The sequence below is a fragment of the Porites lutea genome, chromosome 3 (assembly GCF_958299795.1).
Source record: "Porites lutea chromosome 3, jaPorLute2.1, whole genome shotgun sequence".
NCBI classification, from domain to species: domain Eukaryota; kingdom Metazoa; phylum Cnidaria; class Anthozoa; order Scleractinia; family Poritidae; genus Porites; species Porites lutea.
Genome location: NC_133203.1, coordinates 30,548,825 through 30,574,234, shown reverse-complemented (window position 1 = coordinate 30,574,234; position 25,410 = coordinate 30,548,825). Strand labels below are relative to the sequence as shown.

Here is a 25,410-nt window from a genome sequence, read left to right as displayed (position 1 = left end):
GTACTCAGGAGTCGACACCTTGCCCGAAATCTGGCGTGGGTACTTCAAAAAGGGTGCGTTCACACTAGTTCCCGGGGAGTACTTCTTAAGGGCACCAAGAGTGGCCGCTCTCTTAGAATACGAAAGCATAAGCTCAAGCGACCTAAGCAGCTACAGTAGCATACTATCTGTTCTAGACCATGTCACGTCCAGACGAATCATTTAAATTAAACGCAAACAAACGTACACGTTTAAGGTTGTCCACACGAGAATAATTATAATATTCAGCTCTGCGTCGGGCCTGTGAACGAACGTGTACTAATAATAATGATCGTTTCCATCATTCACGTGTGAACAACAGGCGTAAGCTTGGATGCGTTTTAAAACTTTTAAATATGACTCGTGTGAACCGACTTATGGAGCAAAGGTGTTGCAGGTGTACTTGAGAGAACTTGCCTTCTAATAAATGGCTCGAGTTCAGTCCCGATGGCGACACCACTTGTTGGTTGGGTCTGTTGCCATGAGAATAGGCCATTTTACAGTTATGGATGGAAACGAGGCTAACGGTGACCTTGTTTTGATACAACCTTCCTGCTTTATTACGTAAATCAAGATATTCTTATGTCAACTAGTATTTTTCAAAGACAATTTCCATAACAAAGTAGAGAAGGTTTGTATCAAAACAAGGTCACCGTCAGTCTCACATTCACTCGAAGGCTAGGGTACTAAGTCCACGACTGTAAAATGGTCTATAGGCCCTTTTGTAGCTAGTCATCCACGTGATACAAAACCGCCATGCTAAAGAGAAAGGGGCACACTAGGACAAGATGAAGAGAAAACTCAATTCATTTTAAAGAGCGGTCATTTCCTTTGTTTGTCTTGTCCCAGTGCATCTATTCCTCTCCAGCATGGCGGTTTTGTATCACGTGAACAGGGAGCTTGAGCAACAACGACAGCGACGGCTACGAAAACGTCACTTGAAAAGTGAAGTCGCGCTGCCTCAAACTTTATCGCGCTTATTTCATCTCGTTCAATTCGTCAAATGTTGGAAATTTTTTTTAGAGTTGAATTCTAAAAGATTGTTTCAAAGTTCAGAAAGTTGTTGCCTTGTATTCACGTCCTCGACAAAACGTGAAATTATGCATTTTCACGTCCTAGACGTGCAGTGACGGCAAAGAAATGTAGGAAAAAGCGTGATGCACGTGCAGGGTTGTTGTTTTGTCAATCTAAACCTAGGCCTATTGCTTTTTTTTTTGCCGTTTTCGTTGACGTCATCGTCGTCGTTGCTTAAGCTCCGTAATAACTAGCTACAGAAGGTTAATCAGTAGATCTCGCATATGGTTTAAGATGACGAGTCACTTCCTAAATGTGCTACTACAAAAGTTAATTAGTAGTCATTATTATATTATTGGCAATGGAAATAGCCTTTATTTATGACGACCTAACCCTACGTACAGTGTATCACTGTTACTGTTTGCACCGTCGGTGTAATCAAGGCTATGGTAGCGCACTCTCTAAAATCATGCAGAATACATGTAAAAGTTCCCTGTGTGCTGTCTAAAGATTCAAAATACTAAAACCATAAAATCTTTAAAAAAGTTAAGAACCTTAGACTCCAGAAAAAAATAAAACGCTTCTTTTAAATAACTTGTTCTTGTGGTAGAGAATACTCTTGCGTCACTTCATTAACACACGCTTCCAAAAAAAGGGTCTTCTATTTAGTTGCGTTATGCGTTCTTGACTACCGCTTTATGTAAAAGGCGACCGCAGTCACGTCTTCATCTTTCCTTGGGCGCAGTCTTTATGCAGTTGTCAGACCTGCACAAGAAGGCATAACATACGCTCATGTCAATACATAAATGAAGTACACTTGTTGTCACTGCAGCTGTTCGGCAGAATCCATGTGTACACGATGCGCTCTGGATTCGCGAAAGTCTGAGAATTGATTGAGATGTACGACAATTTGTAGGCAAAGTCTAGTAGATCTTAGAAAAGGATAATGAAATCAAAAATAACAATTGGAAGTTTATCTCTGCTGAGATATTATTACTATTATTAAAAAATTACTAAAAAATTAGCCCCCCAGTAACCCTGCCCAAACGCCCACCCCTTCCCCCCCAAAAAATACAAAGCCAAAACTCTCATACTGAACCAACTGTTCTTCAAAGCCCGTATCAAAAGTGGTTTCCTAAGGTTTTGTTTTAAGGCAAAAATTCTAAAAAGCATACTTAATGATTTACCAAATGGCCCCTGAACAAGTAGAGGGAAAATTCGATTTTTCAAGGTATAAATTCATAATTTTTTCTGACGTCATTGAGTCCACTTGTACTGCTTGTGAATAATTTAGTTTCACTACTTACCATACTTCTTTCTGATCTCATCACGCTTTTCGCGTCTTTCTTTTTCGCTACAATAGACAGGAGGAAATCACTAAATGAGCCGCGAGTATCACTAAATGAACCTAGCATCTGAGATAATTACAGAGTTTAAAATGTATTCACATCCTCGGTAAAAAAAAAGAGTGATTCTTTAAGTCATTAAACGGCGGTGAATCCTGAAACAAGTGTCTGACCTTTTGTTCTATCTTGGAATTTAAAATAATAACTCGTTTATTTATTCTAGTGTAAAAAGATATGAAGAGAATTAAACATAATTTTAAAATATTCCTTAGTTTATATCTGTTCATATAACGAAAAGGTATTGTATAAACGATTAGTGCTGTTGTTTCGTGCAAAGTCGCTCGCGGTGGCATGGTTAATAAAAGAAGTCCTTTCCAGTACCTTCCTCTAGCGCGCTTGCGGAGGTCAGCGATGTGCTTCAAAGTCCTCTTTCCTGTGTAATTTTATTTTTCCCTATTAACTCCTTCTAATCGAATTCATCGCCATGTGGTGAATTTACTTGAGAGGACCGATGATTAATGACTGGAATAAATTTATTGATAAAAGTTTATATCGAAGGCGACGGCGACGGCAATGAGAACGCCAAAAAATAATAGCAATATAGCAGTTGATAAGAAACAGCAACAAAAACAACAACAACCTCTGCACACACGTAAAACGTTTTGGCCGTGGCCGAATGGCAAGAGCTTAGGAGGAGCAATTCCCTACTTCAAAGACTCTGACGGGAATGGGTACAAGCTTTGAGAGCAGTGATTTCTAGGATCATTTAGGTGGGCAAAAGTTAGTTATGATTGGTCGTTGATATTTGTGGTCGTCACCATTAACCAATCATAAGTAACCGTTGTCCACCCAAACTATCCCACAAATCGTTGCTCAAAAAGCGTTTACAAATTTCTCTTCTTGTTTCTGGAGTGGGGAATTGGCAGATCTCGATCGAGTTCGAGTGTCGCTGGCTGGATTCGTTTCCCGGTGGTCTCGAGTTTACTCTCTCGACCATACATGTACAGTGAAAATAACCACCTAGTTTATCTCCTGCCAGTTGGGTTTTTCAATAGTGTTATAAGCTGAATTACTGTTTGAAACTATTTGACTAAAATGCCTGTGCAGCAGTTAAGTGCAATTCCACACATTTACATTTTTAAGTTATCATATTCTAATTAATCTTATTGGCATTTTTTTAAGCATACGCATACCGTTCTTTATGTCTTTCTCTCAATTCCTTTCGTTGCTTACGTAACTTAGCATCCTCCTTTTCATCTTTACTGGATTGAAACAAATATTTCATGAGATCGTATTTTTCACATTAACAAATAATGTAAGTGGAAAACTTCAGCACACTGATGTAGAGGGGAGCAAGAGGGAAGGGGTGGAGGTTCTCATCACGAGTTCACGAACAAGAATTTTGCGTTTCACTAGTCACAAAACAAATATTTACTTTTTCACGCTTCTTAAAAACAGAGGTTGTAGAAAATGTCAAACGTAACGTTAGCCCCAATTTGTACAACAGAGTGCTTCAATTATATTTATTTTAGAAAGGAAACACTGTGCTGCTATAAATTCCCTAGGGAAGCCAGCTGTAGGTGGGTCTGATCAAGTCGAAACATTCGAGGATTTTGGCAGTTCAGGTTTCACGGAGTGCACTTCAATCACTGATTCACAGAACAGTTTTCCAGCACATCATACATCTCGATTCACGGACCCCAAAAATGGTTGATCACGGCGTCCCCCCCCCCCCCCCCCCCACCTTGATTTAGGCTAGAGAGATCAAGGTGAGTACTGACAAGGTCGTTCAATGTGATTGATGAACAGATATACATGTAACCAGGAGTGTGGTACATGTACCCATACCACGGCGATTTCCAGACCAAGTTATTTTTAGATCATTTTCCCAACAATTTTGACTAGTAAATAAGTCCTACAAATACGTCAGCAAAAACCGGAGACAAGAAAATAGCATTTCTGATGTTTTCAAAGCATTTACTTTTTCTTTTTGTCATTATCGTACTGTGGATGCGCATGTATACGGAATGTGCCGTATTTTCGCGGGAAAAAAAATAAATTAAAAAAAAATAAAAAATGATGCTAAAATAAACTGGTCTATCAAAACTCTTTTGCATAAGCTAAGTATTTCGGGTTATGGGTTCCTGATGTACCTAAGCTAGTGACTTTTAGTCAGTGTTGTAATGAAGAGCTGGTTCGACTGGGCTAAAAGTTGAAAACAGTTTGCAGCTGATAACAGTTACGTCCGACGCTGGCTCGAGAACTTCGCATCTCCCTGTACTGAGAATTTGCCTAGCTTTGGGCTCTTAACAAGAAGTTAAAAAGCGGCGGACAGGCCTTCCCCTCGGGCGCTTCGTTTTTTCGCATTATGGTCGCGATCAAAGGCGAGCGAGTAACTGGAAGTGGCCGACTCGCTCGTTTACGCCTTCCCACCTTCCCTTACGCGCAAATTTACAACGCCCGGGAGACTTCTGGGAAGGAGGCAGTCGACCTTTCTTAAAAAGGAAAGAAAAAAAATAAATGATTTGGCCCTGAAAATGATGCCACTTACCTACTATTTCTTTTTCTTCGACAGCAGCAACAGTAGACGAAGCAAATCAAAGCTACTAACACTACAAAACCAGTCACAGGAAGGGCAATAAGAAGAATTTTTCCTGACACTGTAAATTTAAAGACAGCAGACATAAATATTAAGGTTGTAGAGACCTTAAGATTGAGGTTTTTCGGCATTTCCCGCGACTGCGAACGTCAAGAAGTCACGTGACCAGGGCCTTGCCGTCAGGTTTGCGGTTTGAGGTTCACGTTTGTACGGCTAGACCACGCTCCAGAGGTGAGTGAATCTACCGCAAGGTTTTTTGCACCCTGAAACATCACAATCCCAAGTTTGAGAAGAAATACGACTTTTTGGAACTCTTTTGCTTATTGACTATCGAATTATATTTCAAAAAAAAGTAATTTTGAAGACAATTTCTCAGTTAAAATAGAAGTAAGTGGATGAATGAAAGCAAATAAGCCAGCCGCGAGCTACCACCCGCGAATCTTAAGTCCCAAATATGGGCAGACTGGTAACGTAAAACCGTTAATCGCAAACCGCAGTTTCTCGTTTGTAGTAAAATGACCAAACCTCGATCTTAAGGTCTCTTGTATATCTCCTCTAACCCTATTCTAAACGGAAAACGAATAGGTGCAAAGGTTTCCCTTGTTCTTGTTTCACTAGAACAAACAAAAATTTACGGTACCATTCGCCTGCTCACACTATCGCATGGAACATCTACGTCCGCAAATAGACCTTGTCACGGTTTTTGACGCCATCTTGACGAGTAGGCAAACGTGTGAGAAATTACAGTGTTTCTATGAGAATGTAATGTCGAATGATTTCCGTAAAACGGCTGTTCTGAAAAAAATATGACTTGTAAACAAAAGCTACAAAACAAAGGGTTGTACTTAAAAAAATTTTTGGGCGTACCTGTGCTTCAAAATTTCTTCAGAGGCTTGCTTTAGATTTTCCATACATTTGTCTCTAATTTTTCCCAGGACTTTCTTACAGACAAATGTATCAAAAATTTTAAAAAGTGGTTCTAGGTCTTCAAGCGCATCTAACGCCCTCAATTTTTTTCGGTAGATTCCTTAGGAGTGAAACTTTAGTTTACAATTCATATTTTTTTTTCAGAACCGCCATTCTACGGAAATTATTCGACATTAGATTCTTATACAAACACTATAATTTCTCACGCGTTTGCCTACTCGTCAAGACGGCGTCGAAAACCGTGACAAGTTCTATTCAGTCCCCATATTGTTCCGTATTCGTTATTGAAAATGTTTACAGACAGTATATGATTGGGATCGTCGAACGGGTTGGAATGTTGGTTGAGTGGAAAGGGCTAGTGGAAACGCGACAACTGCAAATAAAACCAGGAAGATCAAACCCGCATATCTAAGTTTTTCTTTTTGTTAGTTCAATAACCACACAGCAGTTCAATAAGTACACAACAGATCAATAACCACACCAGTAGTTCAATGACCACACATTAGTTCATTGAGCGCAAACCACATGCAGCCGCGGGAAAAATAGCCACAAATACGTTAGTTATTTCTAACAAGAATGTATAGCATTAAGTAAGTGGTAAATACTCATTTAGCTATGGTACGAGAACTAGATAGATAGATAGCGCTATGTTACACTGTTATTAAGTTCTAGTGAGCTCACTAATATAGACAGGAACATAGACTGATGTTAATTTAAAAACTTTTAGTCTGCTCAGAAGGTCTGTCATTCTCGTCAGGGGCACAGTGAACAGACCTGGAAAGAGAGTCAGCGATGAGAATGACAGACCTTCTGAGCGGACTAAAATTTTTTAAAATAACATCAGTCTATGTTCCCGTCTATATTAGTGAGCTCACTAGAACTTAATAACAGTGTAACATAGCTATTTATCTATTTAGTTCTCGTACCATAGCTAAATGAGTATTTAACACTTACTTAATGCTGTGCGTTCTTATTAAAAAATAACTAACGTATTTATGGCTATTTTTCCCGCAGCTGCATGTAGTTTACGCTCAATGAACTGATGTGTAGTCATTGAACTACTGGTGTGGTTATTGATCTGTTGTGTACTTATTGAACTGCTGTGTGGTTATTGAACTAACAAAAACAAAAACTGAGCTATTGAATCCATATACTGGGCTATTCTGGTATATGGCAACCATGTCTTTCCCGTAAACTGCCCGCTGTGCGCCAGATCTGTCAGCTTGCTCACGGCTGTAGAGGGTCATTGCACTCGTGCGACAGGCATCCTTTTGGTTGCTTGTAAAATCAGATAGGGATGTTTATGGGCGGGGTATCATGGTTGTAAAACCCCGTCATAACTCATTATTATTGTTATTTAAATAATTGTTTGTGTGTTTGTATGTCACCTTCATCACATTTATTTATTTATGTATTTTTTTAGCTTAGCCCATAATGGAAATGGTTAACTAAAACAATGCTGTACATTTTTTAAAGACATAAACTTTATGTCATTTAATTCTATATCTTCTTTGGAATAACAAAACCGAACTAGTGAGAAAAAGGCCTCACTTGGACACTAGGATTACTGTGACGTAACTCCTTCAAGTTGCGCGCGAAAGTTCACGGCGGTTGCCGGTTATCATTTGAAGAAATTGCGCGTGATATGAAATGACGTAAGCCAACGAGTGAAGAAAACAAAGTGCAGTCATCCTACCAGTTGTTTTTATTCAAACTGCGGTGAGTTAGACGCATTTGAAACTTTATTTCTAATTCGTTTTGGAAAGAAAACTGTTGGTACCTTGCTGAGGCATCGTCTGCAATTGTTATGATCTCTTATATTTGCACAAACATTATCATATCGAAAGCAGATTTTTGAAGTATGGTCAGGAAACGAGCAGCTGCCTTTCACGTTTGAAACAACCAAGAAAGTTGGAAGTTCAGGACTTGTACGGTAAAAATAATTATTTTTAAACATAGATTGATGGTAGTCAACTCAAGCACGTAGGGCCAGCTGTGGTACCACGGTTTGAAACGTGCGGAAAGAGAGTCCAAAAACAAGATTTCATCCACGGTTAACTGTATTTTTTTCTGCTTTATAAACGCGCGCGTTCGGGTTTTTTAGTTGAAGTTTTCTCCGGGCCAAAACGTTAAATTGGCTTTACCATTTCGACGCTGACTCTCTTTCCAGGTCTGTTCACTGTGCCCCTGATGAGAATGACAGACCTTCTGAGCGGACTAAAATTTTTTAAAATAACATCAGTCTATGTTCCCGTCTATATTAGTGAGCTCACTAGAACTTAATAACAGTGTAACATAGCTATTTATCTATTTAGTTCTCGTACCATAGCTAAATGAGTATTTAACACTTACTTAATGCTGTGCGTTCTTATTAAAAAATAACTAACGTATTTATGGCTATTTTTCCCGCAGCTGCATGTAGTTTACGCTCAATGAACTGATGTGTAGTCATTGAACTACTGGTGTGGTTATTGATCTGTTGTGTACTTATTGAACTGCTGTGTGGTTATTGAACTAACAAAAACAAAAACTGAAATGTTGGCACCTTTCTAGGCATCGCCTGCAATTGTTGTGATCTCTTATATTTGCACAGACATTACCGTATCGAAAGCAGATCTTTAAAATATGGTCAGGAAACGAGCAACGGCCTTTCAAGTTTGAAGCAACCAAGAAAGTTAGAAGTTCAGGACTTGTACGGTAAAAAATAACTATTTTTAAACATGGATTGATGGTAGTCTACTCAGGCACGTAGGGCCAGCTGTGGTACCACGGTTTGAAACGTGCGGAAAGAGAGTAAAAAAACAAGGTTTCATCCACCGTTAACAGTTTATTTTTTTCTGCTTTATCAACGCGCGCTTTGTCGGGTTTCTAGTTGAAGTTTTCTCCGGACCGAGTCGGTGTTTTCACTTTTCGACGCTGACTCTCTTTCCAGGTCTGTTCACTGTGCCCCTGACGAGAATGACAGACCTTCTGAGCAGACTAAAAGTTTTTAAATTAACATCAGTCTATGTTCCTGTCTATATTAGTGAGCTCACTAGAACTTAATAACAGTGTAACATAGCGCTATCTATCTATCTAGTTCTCGTACCATAGCTAAATGAGTATTTACCACTTACTTAATGCTATACATTCTTGTTAGAAATAACTAACGTATTTGTGGCTATTTTTCCCGCGGCTGCATGTGGTTTGCGCTCAATGAACTAATGTGTGGTCATTGAACTACTGGTGTGGTTATTGATCTGTTGTGTACTTATTGAACTGCTGTGTGGTTATTGAACTAACAAAAAGAAAAACTGAGCATTATCATTTTCATTTTAATACTTACTTGTTGGTTATATGTCACCTTCATCACATTTGTTTATTTATTTATATTTTTATTTTTTAATGTGTTGGTCATTGAACTACTGGTGTGGTTATTGATCTGTTGTGTACTTATTGAACTGCTGTGTGGTTATTGAACTAACAAAAAGAAAAATTGACTCTCTTTCCAGGTCTGTTCACTGTGCCCCTGACGAGAATGACAGACCTTCTGAGCAGACTAAAAGTTTTTAAATTAACATAAGTCTATGTTCCTGTCTATATTAGTGAGCTCACAAGAACTTAATAACAGTGTAACATAGCGCTATCTATCTATCTAGTTCTCGTACCATAGCTAAATGAGTATTTACCACTTACTTAATGCTATACATTCTTGTTAGAAATAACTAACGTATTTGTGGCTATTTTTCCCGCGGCTGCATGTGGTTTGCGCTCAATGAACTAATGTGTGGTCATTGAACTACTGGTGTGGTTATTGATCTGTTGTGTACTTATTGAACTGCTGTGTGGTTATTGAACTAACAAAAAGAAAAACTGAGCATTATCATTTTCATTTTAATACTTACTTGTTGGTTATATGTCACCTTCATCACATTTGTTTATTTATTTATATTTTTATTTTTTAATGTGTTGGTCATTGAACTACTGGTGTGGTTATTGATCTGTTGTGTACTTATTGAACTGCTGTGTGGTTATTGAACTAACAAAAAGAAAAACTGAGCTGTTAAATCCATATACTGGGCTATTCTGGTATATGGCAACCATGTCTTTCCCTTAAACTGCCCGCTGTGCGCCAGATCTGTCAGCTTTGTTTACTGTAGAAGGTCATTGCACTTGTGCGACAGGCATCCTTTTGGTTGCTTGTAAAATCAGATAGGGATGTTTATGGGCGGGTATCATGGTTGTAAAACCCCGTCATATCTCATTATCATTTTCATTTAAATACTTGCTTGTTTGCTTATATGTCACCTTCATCACCTTTATTTATTTATTTATTTATTTATATTTTTTTGACTTAGCCCATAATGGAAATGATTAACTAAAGCAGTGCTGTACAAATTTCTAAATACATAATAGTTTAAGTAATTTAAGTCTATATCTACATTGGAATACGAAAACCGAACTAGTGAGAAAGAGGCCTCACTTGCACACCAGGATTACTGTGACGTAACTCCTTCAAGTTGCGCGCGAAAGTTGACGGCGGTTGCCGGTTAACATTTGAAGAAATTGCGCATGCTGTGGAATGACGTAAGCCATCGAGTGAAGAAAACATAGTACGGTCATGCTACTGGTTGTTTTTATTCAAGCTACGGTGAGTTAGACGCATTTGAAACTTTATTTCTAATTCGTTTTTGAAAGAAAACTGTTGGCACCTTTCTAGGCATCGCCTGCAATTGTTGTGATCTCTTATATTTGCACAGACATTACCGTATCGAAAGCAGATCTTTAAAATATGGTCAGGAAACGAGCAACGGCCTTTCAAGTTTGAAGCAACCAAGAAAGTTAGAAGTTCAGGACTTGTACGGTAAAAAATAACTATTTTTAAACATGGATTGATGGTAGTCTACTCAGGCACGTAGGGCCAGCTGTGGTACCACGGTTTGAAACGTGCGGAAAGAGAGTAAAAAAACAAGGTTTCATCCACCGTTAACAGTTTATTTTTTTCTGCTTTATCAACGCGCGCTTTGTCGGGTTTCTAGTTGAAGTTTTCTCCGGACCGAGTCGGTGTTTTCACTTTTCGACGCTGACTCTCTTTCCAGGTCTGTTCACTGTGCCCCTGACGAGAATGACAGACCTTCTGAGCAGACTAAAAGTTTTTAAATTAACATCAGTCTATGTTCCTGTCTATATTAGTGAGCTCACTAGAACTTAATAACAGTGTAACATAGCGCTATCTATCTATCTATCTAGTTCTCGTACCATAGCTAAATGAGTATTTACCACTTACTTAATGCTATACATTCTTGTTAGAAATAACTAACGTATTTGTGGCTATTTTTCCCGCGGCTGCATGTGGTTTGCGCTCAATGAACTAATGTGTGGTCATTGAACTACTGGTGTGGTTATTGATCTGTTGTGTACTTATTGAACTGCTGTGTGGTTATTGAACTAACAAAAAGAAAAACTGAATGTTGGTTGAGTGGAAAGGGCTAGTGGAAACGCGACAACTGCAAATAAAACCAGGAAGATCAAACCCGCATATCTAAAGAGCAAGAAAAAAAAGCAAACGAAAAAAGACTTACTAAGGCCAGACAAACCATAATGCTCAATGCCTCTTGCCTCTGTGAGGTTCCCACACCCTCCTCTACTGCAAGCCACTTCCCCCAAACCCTCTCCCTCTTCTAACTTAAAGGTGCCACTGAGTTTCAGACTAAAATTAAAGATTAGGATGATATTTCAAATCACTCTACTCACCAAGACACTGTTTAAATTTCCATTCCTGACCTTCGCAAGCTTTATTTAAAGTGTCCTTGACCAAATCAAAGTCCATGCATGCTTTGTTCTTTTCACAATATGCACACTAAAAAAAGAACTTGTATCAGAATACATTTTCAAAATCAGAATGCATTTTCTTTCGAAACCTGTATTGAGTTTTATCTCTCTCTCTTATCTTATATCTCTGCACGTCGCACACTAATGAGGTCCTATTTCCCACCTCCCATAATGCACCTTGTTTGCCACGCCAAAAATTTTGCATTATCTTCAATTTCTCTCAGGACTACTGTAGTACCCATGAGAAGAAATTAAGACGGAATCTATCGGGAAATTGAGTAATATGAATTTTCAGTGGACTGAAAATTAAAATTACCCAACTTCCTGGTAGATTCCGTCTTGAAAACAAAGGCTATGTAAAACTTTGGGGGGCAAACAAGGTGTATCTATTATGGGAGATGTGCAAAAACTCGAGCTTTGTGCATCATCAAAGGTTTTAAAGACCTTGAAACAGATGCAAGGAAGAACTCGGCCGTTATGGCTTGTGCTTCGGGAGCTAATTACTGTAAGTGGGGTCAGGGGGGGGGGGGGGGGAGGTGGAGGAAGGCTATATAATATCCCAGCACAAGGTGGAGCAACAGCTTCACTGTTTTGGCATAGGTGGAGAAATCTTTTTGCTTAATAGTTTTATGACACCTAACAAAAATTAAAATTATTTATCATTGACCAAGAGATCCTTTGATCAAAGGGTTACAAGAATATTAAAAGTTAGTTACACACATGGAAGTTATTAAAAGTTAAGAGATAACAAGAGAACATCGATCAGTGCATGCAACAATATGGCAGTGTGGTTTTTAACAGAGGTGCAGACACGAGTGCCCATGATTGTAGTAGCCTGTCAAGCACAACCTCCGATAACAACATCAGCTTTGATTAAAAAAAAAAAAAAATTAACACAATTAAAACAAAATTAATCTCACTGAGTATGGTGAAGATCATAGAGAAGTGATAAAGGGCCTGATTATGTTTGTTTGTTTCTTTTCACCAATGTTGTTGTTATTTTTTTGTTTCCCACGTGTGACTGTTTAAATGCTAAAGGTGAAGAGAACTTACACCAGGCTGGTCAACACAATTCTTGCATGACTCTCCACTGTAGTTGGTACATTTATCTATCTCCAAAAATTCAAAAACAAAAAGAATAATTTAGCAAAAACTAACAAAATTAGGGGTATTTAACACCGGCCACATGTTTGCCTTTTGATACCATCAACAAACCACAACTAACAGTCTTTTCCATTCCATGTACCCTATTCTCTGAGGCTGAGTTAATATGATATGACAAATTACCGATCTTGAAAGATGTTACAAGGTCTGCATAGTTCTTTATTTCATATGAGAGCTGTCAAATAATGATTGCTTAATCATTCATTCATATTTCTATTTTGCAGGTGTTCTTACACAATACCGCCTTATAACTTCTTGTAAACTATCTTCAATACATTTGCCTGGTTCCAGTTTAAGCATTTGAACAGAGGTTTCTTTTATTCTTTCAGATACTCCTAAAAAAAGAGGCGTCTATCCAGCAATGTGTTTGGCGTATTCCTACATTTCTTCGGTTCATGCAGTTTTAGTCACTAGAGAAATTCAGCTATTTCATCGTCTAAAGTAATTGAATATCAGAGGTGAACTCTTTTAACATTAAATTGTTTTAGGGGGAGTTTACTTGACACCGGGACCACTTTCGTGCCAGCGTGAGTTCACTCGGGTTCCCTCTCATGGCTCTATATTTGTTTACGTGACACCACCACAAAATGTCATGCTGGCACGAGTCACTCCAGTCTGCATTCAACCCAGTTATGTTGTACTGGAGCAAGAATTTCATTCAGGGATGAAATTTGTATGTAAATGCAAAACAACCACCCATGTTGGTGTGAAATCAGTCTGCAGGTGGACTGGAATGGGTAGCGCATGCGAAATGATTGCAATTTTGAATCACAGATGTATTTTATCAACATAAAGTCTTCAAATAACGGAGATTAATGAAATGACCCATCATCATGTAAACACGATACAAAATTACAGTCATCCTCGCGCTAGTTGGAGCTTTCTCATCTAAACACCCCCTTAGTTCACATAGTCAGTGCGGGATGAAATGAGGTTGCTTTTTTGATTTTCCGGAAATCTACCATATGACTGTATTGGTTGATAGTTATCATTATCATTCGAAGCCAATTTTCTTTCTTTTCATTGGCCGAGAGCCCACCACATGACCTGCAAATAACTGCTTACAAAAAATGGTCTGCTCATGTGCAATGCCGTCCAACAGTGTTTAGCTGCAAATAATAATAAACAATAATGATAATGGTGATGATAATATACAGTGAAACCCCGCCTTACAGCCACCTCGTCATTACGACCACTTTATTTGGTCGCCTGGCAAAAACTGCCATACATATTCTTCTAAAAAAGCCCTCGTTAATACTGCCAATTTTATTTGGCCCATTGGTGACAGTATTTATACTACTACATGAGAAATTTCTGCAATCTGATTGGCTTAGAGCAGTGGTATTTCAGCTTAATTTGAAATACCTACATGTGAAAATTACAAACCTTTTGCGGTTAGTAGTATAAACAAATAATAGCATGATTTGTACGTGATATTTGGCATAAATACCACTCGTGAGATTTCAAAATTGTCTCAAATTTCACTCGCCTAACGGCTCGTGAAATTACGTATAACAATTTCGAAATATCACTCAAAGTATTTATGCCAAATATCACTACATATCATACTATTACCTATACTAATGGCATTCCACTGTGATAGTAATAATGATAATGATTGATAAATCAACTATTTGACTAGGCCGTGAAATTATGGTGTGTAAAAATGAGATAAAACCACAGGTATTGTGTGTGTGTCTTTGTTTACTGATGATGTAAGAGGTATTTCATCGTGGTTTAATATCCCATTTTTACAGATACCAGGCCATATTAATAATTAATAATTGACTCAAATCGTCAGCAAGGCTAGACTGGATTTAATCCCCAAGCACAGCAAAACGCCATTCATTGATTTGAACGAAGTCAAAGAACGTGGAAAAACCTTAACCTTAACATTAGCTTCTGAAAAAAAAACTATCGAGTTTTCCTTGCAATTCTTAGCAATTCATTTTTATTTAACATCGTTGGCAAACCAGTTAATAGTGATACCCAGAAAAACAGATTAGCTGCGATCGAGCAACGGTACTAAGCTACATACTCATCACAAATCTTGAAACACTAGTGCGCGTTTCCCCTTCCCCAAGGTTGATTTGGGTATTACAGTCGTCTCAGTGCTCCAAAATACGCGAAGCTCAACATTGGGGAAGGAGAGGGGCACATTTGAGTGAGAACAAAGGTATGAAAAGTGAAAGTAAGAAATTTGAAGAAAATTCAAGAGAAACGGCTTCCGTTTCAACACTCTAAAACCTGAAAATCTTATTTTAAGAACAAAATTTCTCAAATTAAACTACAGATTAAGAGTTTTTTTTTCTGAAATGAAATTTCTTATTTTAAGAAAAAAAATCTTATTTCAAGGGAAAATTATTAAAATAAGAAACAGGCCTTATTTTAAGTAAAAGCATTCTAAATCTTAATTTAAGAAAAATAATTCTTATTATGAGCAGGTATTTTCTCGGAATAGAACATCTGAACTAAATAAACTTAATTATTCTAGATAGCTATTTTTACTGACTACAGTAGAAGCTCTACAGTAGAAGGTGACCACCTTGGAAATTTGAGAAAGTGGTAATTAATTTTTTTTTTTTTATATAGAGCTGCTTGCTTATCAGATCGTAAGCGACTGCATGTTTAAACAATAGAGGGTGGTCGCTTATACAAGAGCTTCAAAAACTCATTAATAATTCATAAAGAAAAATAAAGAAATCAATGTTTAATTAGTATCTTTACATCTGATATAGCCACAGCTAAACTTTATGTCTAAGTGATCACTAAGGAAATGACCCTGTACTTTGACAAATCAATACAATACTACACTGTACAAGAACCATTAACACAGAGCGCAGTTTCATTTGTTAATGTTCATTTATATAAATAAAACTCTGAGTGGTAGCTTACGAGAGCCTAAAAACAAAGGAAAAGTCCAGTTGGGTTATGGCCCAAAAGTGGTTGCAGTCGCTTCTGGTCGCTTACAAGAGCTAGCTTTTCAAACAAGGTTTCACAATGGTGGTTATAACTAGAGCTGGTCAGTTACAAGAGTGGTTGCAGGGAGTGCTTCACTTCAGTAGAAACAAAAGCTCATTGTCTCAAATTCTGCAATCTGATTGGCTAATGTATGCACTAGTCAGTGAGTAGCAATGTAGTAATGGCAACTTATTCAACAAACCATTTACAAGTGGTGTTTCAAAGGAAGTACTAGATAAACTAATTAATGATGTTATCTCTCTAAACATTTTGTTACTTCATTAGTAAATGTAGAAATGTGGTTTATGATGATCAATGTTGTTAGTCAGTGCTACTGGTTTCTACTACAAAAACTGTGCTTGAAAACTCTGTTTCAAGTTACTATGATGTACTGTTCCATACAATTATTGTATGGAACAGTACATCGTCTAAATAGTCTCCTAGCCATAGAAAACTGAAGAAAAGTATTGAGGAAGTGGGCACATACTTCTTACTGCTGCCTAATGCCTTCACCCAAGTGACCCTTGAAATAATGTCAAAAATGGCAGGTAGACACCTACTAATTACCCTGTCTGCCCACGGAGGGGGAGAGAAATTTTCCTAGTCACTTCAAGCTATGGAAACTGGGATCAACTCCGGCATGACGTGCCACTTACACCCGAGATTCTACCTCACCTACTCTTACTACTAAAAATCACTATTAAATTCTTGGCTAATGTCTATACAGTAAAAACATGCTCCTCTGAATGCGAGGTGGCACATGTACACCATCAAATACAAATTAGGCATAAAACTCAGACAAAATCATGAAAATATAGGGAAAACAAAGAGTACGGTATTATTGTATTGTAAGCATGTAGAGCTGTAAATGATGCTTAATTCAAATCAGCACTCCTAACGCCATCAGTAGGAAAAAGTCGTTCTTGGATGTTATTCCATCAGATGGAATTTAATCTTTTAGACTTTTGACAGATAACATTCCAATGTTCCTAAACTCAAAATAATGTTTATTTTCACGTCCTTTTGGATTAGCTTTTGCTAAATTTTGAACTCAAATTTCACCTAACTGATAAATATAAAGTTCTATTATTTTTTGCTTTGTCAAAAGATCGATGTGCATTACACAAGGCTGTGACTGTTTTCCTCTCCCTTGAAGTCTTTTATAGATGAGCAGGTTGTTCAAAGCAGGGTAAGGCAGTTAGAGTGAACTTTGAAATTCAAATCTGAATGTTCATGGAACTTTAATTCCTCTTCTAAATCCTTTTAAAACTATATTAAGGATATGTTTGGATGCTCTGAAATGACTGGGTAAATTTTACAATGGAAAACGTTTGAAAAAGAGAAACAAAAACTAAGTTCCACATTATCTCCAGGTTAGTAACAACCTACTCTTGAACAACTGGTCAAACCTGACAAACCTCCCAGTCTCAAAAAGTAAGATCTAAGATCACTCCCCCCAAATATCAAGAACAACTAAGACATACGATCCCCTCTAGAAGCTTTATAACTTAAAGTCTACGACCCTCTTCCAATCTCAAGAACTAGGACCGGACCTTGCCCAGTTTGAACCTTGAAATAAACTTTAAAGGGGCTGTGTCACGGCAGTGATCCAGTTCATTTTGTTTAATTTTGCCGATTATTTGCCCTCAATTGCTATGGAACTTAAAGTAAACAAAGAAATTACATGGAAATGACAAAATCAGAGATTCGAGACAAACAAATATGTCTCTTGAGCATTATTTTTGAAGTTGCAAACAGCAGAGATCAACTTTGAAAAACTGTTAGGCTGAACAGTTTTTGCCCATCCATGACATCTGTCATTTTTTTGTTTCTCTTAATTTAATGGGCATTTTATAATTAACTAATTTGGCTGAATTTCTTGACACAGCTCCTTTAAACTCACACACTCAATTCAAAAGAACCTTTAGCTAGTTCACATATTTTATGTAGAGATGCAAATTTATATTTACTACATGGAATTTGTTGATAAGTGGTCTTCTATTGTGTGCAACTCACAGCTAATACAGGCTGATGAACTTCATCAGCAATGTTCAAATGTCCAGATGTAACAGAAAGGTTGTTACACTGTAAAAATGTATTCGCAGGTGAGGATTGAAAATGGGTAAAATAATATATAAAATCAAATGACTACATTTTTGTGTATCTTTTTTAAATAGTAGTCATTTGTCATAATATAAGCCTGTCATAGTGGTGAGTTATGCAAGTAGAGACCTTGATGTCTTAATCAATTCTTTTCCAGTCATGAGTGTTTGTTTTAACAGGTTAAAACAAATAGGCCTTTTACATTAGTTGATCACGGGGTCAACTTTCAGTAAACATTAAAACAGCTGGATGGCAGGAAGAGTTTTTCGCATACAAATCCTTCTAATTTACCGTGGCCATTGCAATCGCCACTTTTGAGATATACGGTTGAAGATTTACAGGTTACAGTGGAACCCCGTTAATATGGACATCAATGGGACATGCCACAGTGTCCGTGTTAACCGGGTGTCCGTATTAAGTGGATTAAATTTAGAGAAAATATATGAGCTTCTTTTTTGCCACGACAAATGAAACCGTTCATTAAATCCAGGTGTCAGTATTAAGCGGGTGTCCATAGGGCGGGGTTCCACTGTACCTAATTTTAATATGCTCTTTCAGCTCGTGCAAACAAAAGTTCTCAAAAACGAACTGTTTTTGTGTTTACCGAAAGTTGATCACGTAATCAACTAATGCGAAGGGCCTTTTTACATAAATAAATCATCAAAAAAACTTGCTTTTAGTTTATTATTTAACTTTTTAAACATACATTTGACTTTTTAGTTTGATGTTAATCAATTCACATGAAGATTTAATTAAGTATGTTTCTTAATCTTAACAACATTGTTTTAAGGGATCATACCAGGCATGATTTACAATACATTTTTACATGAAAGATGGGTTTTTTGTCAAGCCTGACACCCTTACAAAGTCTCAACAATTTTCATCAAGCTTACAAAATTACTGTAATGGCCCTTGGTGATGTAGAAGTTTGCTCCAGAGCCTCTTTGTTGTCATGGTAACCAACTATGTGATGGTTATTTTACACCAGTCCTTTCCCTGCTCATAAACATTTTTCCTTTAACCTCCACCCCTTTCTCCCTCTATGAAGTCAAATCCCTTCTAATTGCTGACCATGCTAGGTTATCAAGGGTTATTTGAGAGTTCTTAAATGAGGGGAAGGTAAAAGATAGAATAAGAGAACGCAGCCCCCCCTAAAGATTCAAAGCCTAATAGCATCATATCATAGTCTCACAGCCTGACAACCTCTCAGCCTCACAACCTCCTAACCTTACAGCTTCACACAACATCACAATCTCACAATGCAAACTCACAGCCTGTCAGTCTCAAAGCCTGAAAACCACTCAGCCTCACAACCTCACACACTTACAGTCTCGCAACCCTGCACAGCCTCACAACCTCACATCCTTCCAGACATAGTTAATCAATAAAAATCAATACCAGAAATCGATCGATATGATTGATATTAATCGATTTAATCCGCCCATTAATATCGATTGATATCAGAAATCGATAGAAATCGAAGTCACAGAAAAAATAATTTATTGATTATTATCGATTAACAAAATTGATAACAATTGATAGAAATTGACAGTAATTGATAACAATTTAAAATATGTCAATAAAAAATCACTATCGATTTCTAATTGATATTAATCAAAGTCACAACTTTTGTTCTTTATCAATATCTATTGATTGATATCGGAAATCGATATTTAGAGATGATTGATATCGATTACTTAAGCAATAGACCACACTTTCTATGGGTTTACCGGCGTGATAACCCACGCGGGATGTTGGGAGAACACGAGAAAAGCTTGTAAATCACGAGCCGAAGGCGAGTGATTTACAAGCTTTTCAAGTGTTCTCCCAACATCCCAAGTGGGTTATCGCGTCGGTAAACACATAGAAAGTGTGGTCTATTGCTTTTATAAAATAACTTTTAGTAGAATGGAGTCTTTTAGGTAAAAAAATATGCTTTTAGTACCGTGATCAAGTCATGTCTTCTCTCTAAAGTCATCATAAGCCAATCATGACTCACGATTTAATAGCGCTGAACTTTCTCAAAACTCAGTTCAGTCAAACAACAAACAACAGCACTTCAAAACACGAGTTTTTGCGCTCATTACATGATAAATAATGAAAGCTGTTTTACAGGAAAAGTGAACACATATTCATGCGAACGTACAATGAAAGAATACGTTCATGGTTTGTTTACTACAGAAGTAGAAATTAATTGAACATCAGACTGTACACAGCTGTATTTTGCTTAGTTGATCCATAAAAATTTCGTGCTTACATACGGAACTGGCAGTTATTGTAATGGAGGACTTCATTCACTTTTTACAAGCCGCAGTGGTTTAAGATCTGTTTTCTGGACTTTATTATGATCAAGAAATGCTGCGGTAACGACGTGGCTGCATTTACGAAGTTGTCGCGTGTAACTTTATACAGGCACGTACAGCGCCCGATGGAAATATGTCAGTGGTGAAGAAAGGTTTCTTTGCTGTAGCCACATATTGGCGCTAATATTTGTCGGTTTGTGAAGTCAGGTAGTTTGAGATAGGTTATGGCATCGATATCACCGAATAATTTGTGCAAATGTTGGAAAAAACCAGCCCGAAACTCTGACATCTTTCATCATCGTTGGCAGCTTGTTTACAACCTACAGCGGCCGATTTTGTACCATATCTTGATCAGAGGTCTCTTTTTGGAACAATTTCTTTCATTAAGGAATTTAATTTTGACATAAAATAAATCAAGTATGCTAAAACTATCTGTTTTGTTGCTGGTTGGCATATGGTTAAGTTTTCCTAGAGACTTTCTACACCAGAAATTCACACAGTTGTTGTCTTTCTCTGCGTTTTGGCATCGTCGTGAAATGTAAACTGCTTTCCAGCTTTGTACTTCATAACTTCTAAAGCTATGCCAGTCGGGATTGTGACCCTCAGTAATAAAATGTGTAAACCAACGCTTTTTATATTAAGAAGGGCTACGGTAAGTAATTTGTTCTGTTTTTTTAGCCTTTCTAAAATCGTTGTTTGCAGATCAATAGCGGATTTTGTTAATGGCTCGTGGTCCGGATGCCTTTTTCTATGGGTTTACCGGTATAATAAACCATAGGTTTTTGACCAATCAGATCACGCGTACTATCTCAGTTATTTTATAATATCTATTATCAGTTTATCGATTAACTACGTCTGACATCCTTACAGCCTGACAACCTCACAATATCACAGCCTCGCAGCCTTACAGCCTCACAACCTCAAGGTCTCACTACCTAATGTCCCAGCTTTACAGCCTCACAACCTCACTGCTCATAGCAAAATATTGCCTTTTGCTTATTCCATGATAAGTAGTAAATGTATAAAACAGTATGCATGTTAATACAAAATACATAACTTAAGCTTATTAAGAAGCTGTGAAAGGAAACAAAGATCGATCAGGATCATCCTGTGAGGAACAATTCAGCTGACAATTCTCATTCAAGCTACACTTTCCTAGGCCTCACCTTTTTCTCACATATATGATTTCAATTTATTATTGTTCTCCAGTCCATTTCTTGGAAAAAATACAGGCCACATGAGTGAAGAGAATATTTCACATGCACCAAAGCCAAAAGGTTTTTTTGGCCATTAGAAATCACACCAGTCAAGTCATCGAGCTCTCATGTCGACTGCGCACCTGAATATTTGAATTGCAACGGAAATTTCATACTTTCTCTGATTGGCTCAAAGGCGTACCACGTGACATGTTCTCATGAATCGCAGCCAACAACAAACAAAAAATATGGCGGGGGAGTTAGTTGTCGAATCGATAAAATGGTCGCTTCGAAAGAATAGTACAATCGTTTGACGCTCTTTGCAGTGTATTAGTGGCAGGAGGAAAACTTGCCATTGTTGTTGCAGGCGAGGAAAAGACCAACAATGAATACGATGAGCGAGTGGTTTATGAAACGCAGTGAAACGACGAGCTGTGATCATATTGAAATACTGCTGTGAGAATTTTAATTCTATTTCGCAGTAAGACTTCTTAATCACAAAAGTAAGCTCCAAAAGTGTACAAATTTTGGTCATTTCGGCTACTGTAAAGCGACATTTTTAAGTTTTATCCAAAATGTTTAAAATAAGAACTTACGTTTATCTTGAAATGAGAATCCATTTCTTGTTTTAAAACTTTGATTTAAGAACGATGATACGTGCTCTTAAATTAAGATGATAGAAACTTAAATCCAAAACAACCCCCTTAAAATAAGTTCAGTTTTCTTAAAATAAGAAATAAGGCGTCATTAAATTAAGCAGCCTCTCCTTAATTGAAAAATACAGGTTTTAGAGTGTCAACGATTTATGACGAATATTGTAGCTTATGTTTCAATAACTTACCAGCAACCACACAACGATGCCATAGCTGTACAGAATACAGTATTGTCAAGAAAGCAAGGATCGTTGAATACCTTGGGAAAAACATTGTTCTAGGTGGAAATCTTTGCCAGACTGAGGAAATAAATACTGCAAGTGACGTCACACGAGCCTGCGGTTCGCATCAAAAAAGATACCTTGGAGTCAAATAATACAGATTAATGTTAAGGACTGTTTAAAAAAGATTTGAGAACAACAATAATTACAACATTGATGATAATTTCTATTGTTTACAGTTTATTACTGTGAAATTTTAATGTCTGCCTATTAACAGCCGACCATGTGCGTTGCTGCGTAACACACTCATGAGTCACGTCCACGTAAATGGTTGCGTGACGCTATAGGGATTTCAGAGCCGTAGGGTGAGGAAACGACAAAACCGGGAGATAAGAAGGTTGATTTTTTTTTTGTTTACAATTATCTTGGATCATTTTTAGTCATTAACGTTACTACATATATTTATATGTCAGTTTTATGTTATTAACGGTTAGTGAAAGGTACAAAACTGAGAAACTTCCGTATGATACACACACCCCTCCCCACAAATTGGAATCTTTTGAACTGATCCGATTTTCTCGGAACTCTAAAATTGGGAAAATACAGCAAGTTTCCGGGAATCTTTTACATTCGCGGAAAGGGTCAGTTTGATGAGAATGTGTATTAGACAATTTGCTGCATTCTTTGGTCGCAATACGAGAAGAGGGAATATCTTTCTCGGAAGGGAATTTAAATAGTAAAAGGTAAGGAAATCAAGCCATAATCTTGCAAGTGCTGAAGGACCCTGCTTCACGCGACGGCGTTCCCAGCCAGATCTCTTTGCTATGAAGGTTTCCTTGTTTCGACAGTTCTCCGGGGAAGTTTAAAATCAGTAGAAACATTGATGATGTCGATCACGTAATACTTCTTTAACAGAACGCGAGCTAACGCGATCGAACACTCATTTTAAGAATGTATTCATGAAAGATAGTTGCGGGTTCTCTTTTTATAGGATTTCAAACGTCTGATATTCAAGACTGGTGACTCAGGCTCAAAATTAATTTATCACAAGAGAAATTAATTATCACAAGATAGATTTATTGCCGTGTATGTGCGAAGTTCCATGAGTTGCTGGCCGCTCGCACTGTGTCCTAACTCGAAAGATTTGTCTTGCGTGCTATATGGGAGATGGTGTTCAGCTGTCCAGTGATTTTGTTGCCTATGCGTCCTGCGTCCCTAATAAATATAAAAATCTGAAAAAATTCCCAAAGACGCAAAATAATTCATGACATGCGTTTCGTAGGACGCAAAGATCGATCGATCGATTTGCCCGGTCGATTTGAAGATTTTTGGTAGAATATCCTGTTTCAGTGTGATTTCGTTGTTTTTTTAGTAAACTGTAATAAAGCGTTTTGCCTCCGTCTCCAGATTACCTGTCTGCCCAAGTATTTTCACAAATGTTTTCAATTAGAGACTGCTTGCTTGCTGTTTTTTGTTTTTGTTTCTTTAACTGGCACTCGTGGGTTATGCACATGGACTCCAGGCATGTTTTTCCACAAGATGAGTCTCAGGAGTGATCTAAGGATCATAACAGATGCAAGGTGCTCGCTCTCGGTTGTGTTTCGGCCTGTCGCCATTTCAAGATCTCCTTGAAAACAGATCCAGATGACAGTAATATTTCGTGCACTTAATTTTCCATAGGTTTAGATTCCAGTGCGCCAACGTTAACGAATAGAAAAAAAACTGGTTATCAATAATATAGAAACAGGATATAGAAAGATATTAGAGAGATTAAGATTCACGTTTACGCCAAACGGCAAACGTGAATTTGTACCACGTGACGAAGTTCTCTCCTTATTTTTCGTTTACTGTATATTGTTTCCACACAAAAATAAGTAGTTTAATGCCAGTTTTGGCCACAAGAATCGTTCTGGACTGTTTTTATCTGCTTATTTTCTATTCTGAGAAATTCTCAACTGACGTTTGCCGTTTGCCGTATGCCGTAAACGTAAATCTTAACCTCTCTAATACATGTATGCAGTATTCGGACTGCGGGAAGTGTTCGGATCCAGTTACCTAAAGGCTATGCTCTTGATAACTCTTGATATCATACACTCATAACTTTTATGGTTCTTTTTTGGCAGCACGCCTAGAGAAAACCCTGGTTGAAATGCGGGGCACGGTCACTGTCGAATAAAACAGTTTCGAAAGTAGTTTCTTTGTTCCTCGAGTTTCAAAAAAGGGGACGAGTCCTATTACTGTAGTGTAGTTTTCACAATTTTAATAAATAAGTACGTACAGCGAAACTTCGATATAACGAAGTCCTCGGCCCCAGAAATACCCTGGGTTCCAGAGGATATTTTTTCTTATAGATACTGATGGTTCGCGGAGAAGCCACGTCAACGAGGCGCAAAGCGCCGTGAGATGAAAAAATAACAAACCTTATGAAACCGTAAGCACGGTTTATTTCACCTTAGGTATTTTGAGAACGGACCTCTGGAGCCAGGGTACCCCAGAAATAGTAAAACGTAAGAAAAAGATCCTCGATATTACGAAAACCTCGATCTCGTTATATCGAGGTTCCACTGTAGAAAAAATTTGCTTTAAAGTTTTGTGCGGATCAGAAATAAAGAAAACATGCAATATTTTATTTATACCTTAGTGATTGCCGTGGGCCACCTGTACTTTGTTCGTTTAAAGCGTTATCAGGGCTCTTTTTCTCTTGAAACTTGGCTTAAGTTTTTATTTATTTGTGATTCGATAAAAAGCCGCCTATTGTAAACCTACAGTATGTAGTTAACCATTTTCAATGTGACTTGTGCGATGCAGGTTATGTAGCCTTTACACTTTGAGGCACTTACATCAGCGCGTGAGTGAACCCAAGAATTTGTCTTCTTCCATTGGAAAACATTATAAGGATAACACCTTACTGTCCCGAAAAATCTCCAAACACAGTTCTCTGTACAATAACTTAACAAGTTCGATTGTTTAGTGCACGAAGTATTGCTAATTAGGGAACTAACACCTTCACTAATTCGGACTCAATTCGAGCAAAACTTTTTGCGTGACTCTGCATATTTCATATATGCTAATCATCAGCCAAAAAAGTGTCATT

The 25,410-nt window shown here is 37.6% G+C and overlaps 1 protein-coding gene across 1 annotated transcript; it reads right to left on the bottom strand.

Moving 5' to 3' along the window:
• Window positions 1-1,376: 1,376 nt before the first annotated feature.
• On the bottom strand, window positions 1,377-22,379 carry LOC140930906 (pituitary tumor-transforming gene 1 protein-interacting protein-like). The gene is made up of 7 exons (XM_073380626.1): window positions 22,284-22,379; window positions 12,769-12,824; window positions 11,638-11,743; window positions 4,930-5,038; window positions 3,572-3,640; window positions 2,340-2,386; window positions 1,377-1,797 (listed from the first exon to the last, which is right to left on the bottom strand). Exons 1-7 carry the CDS (start codon window positions 22,366-22,368, stop codon window positions 1,781-1,783), a joined length of 489 nt encoding a protein of 162 aa, XP_073236727.1. The 5' UTR covers window positions 22,369-22,379; the 3' UTR covers window positions 1,377-1,780.
• Between the last annotated feature and the right edge of the window lie 3,031 nt (window positions 22,380-25,410).

Coding starts and splice junctions, on each gene's coding strand:
- LOC140930906 (XM_073380626.1), bottom strand. CDS start 22,368: ATGTTTTTCCCAAGGTATTCAACGATCCTTGCTTTCTTGACAATACTG. Junction 5,039..11,637: donor GAAATTTAAACAGTGTCTTG/GTGAGTAGAGTG, acceptor TTAAATTTACAG/TGTCAGGAAAAATTCTTCTT. Junction 2,387..3,571: donor AGAGAAAGACATAAAGAACG/GTATGCGTATGC, acceptor TGTCTATTGTAG/CGAAAAAGAAAGACGCGAAA.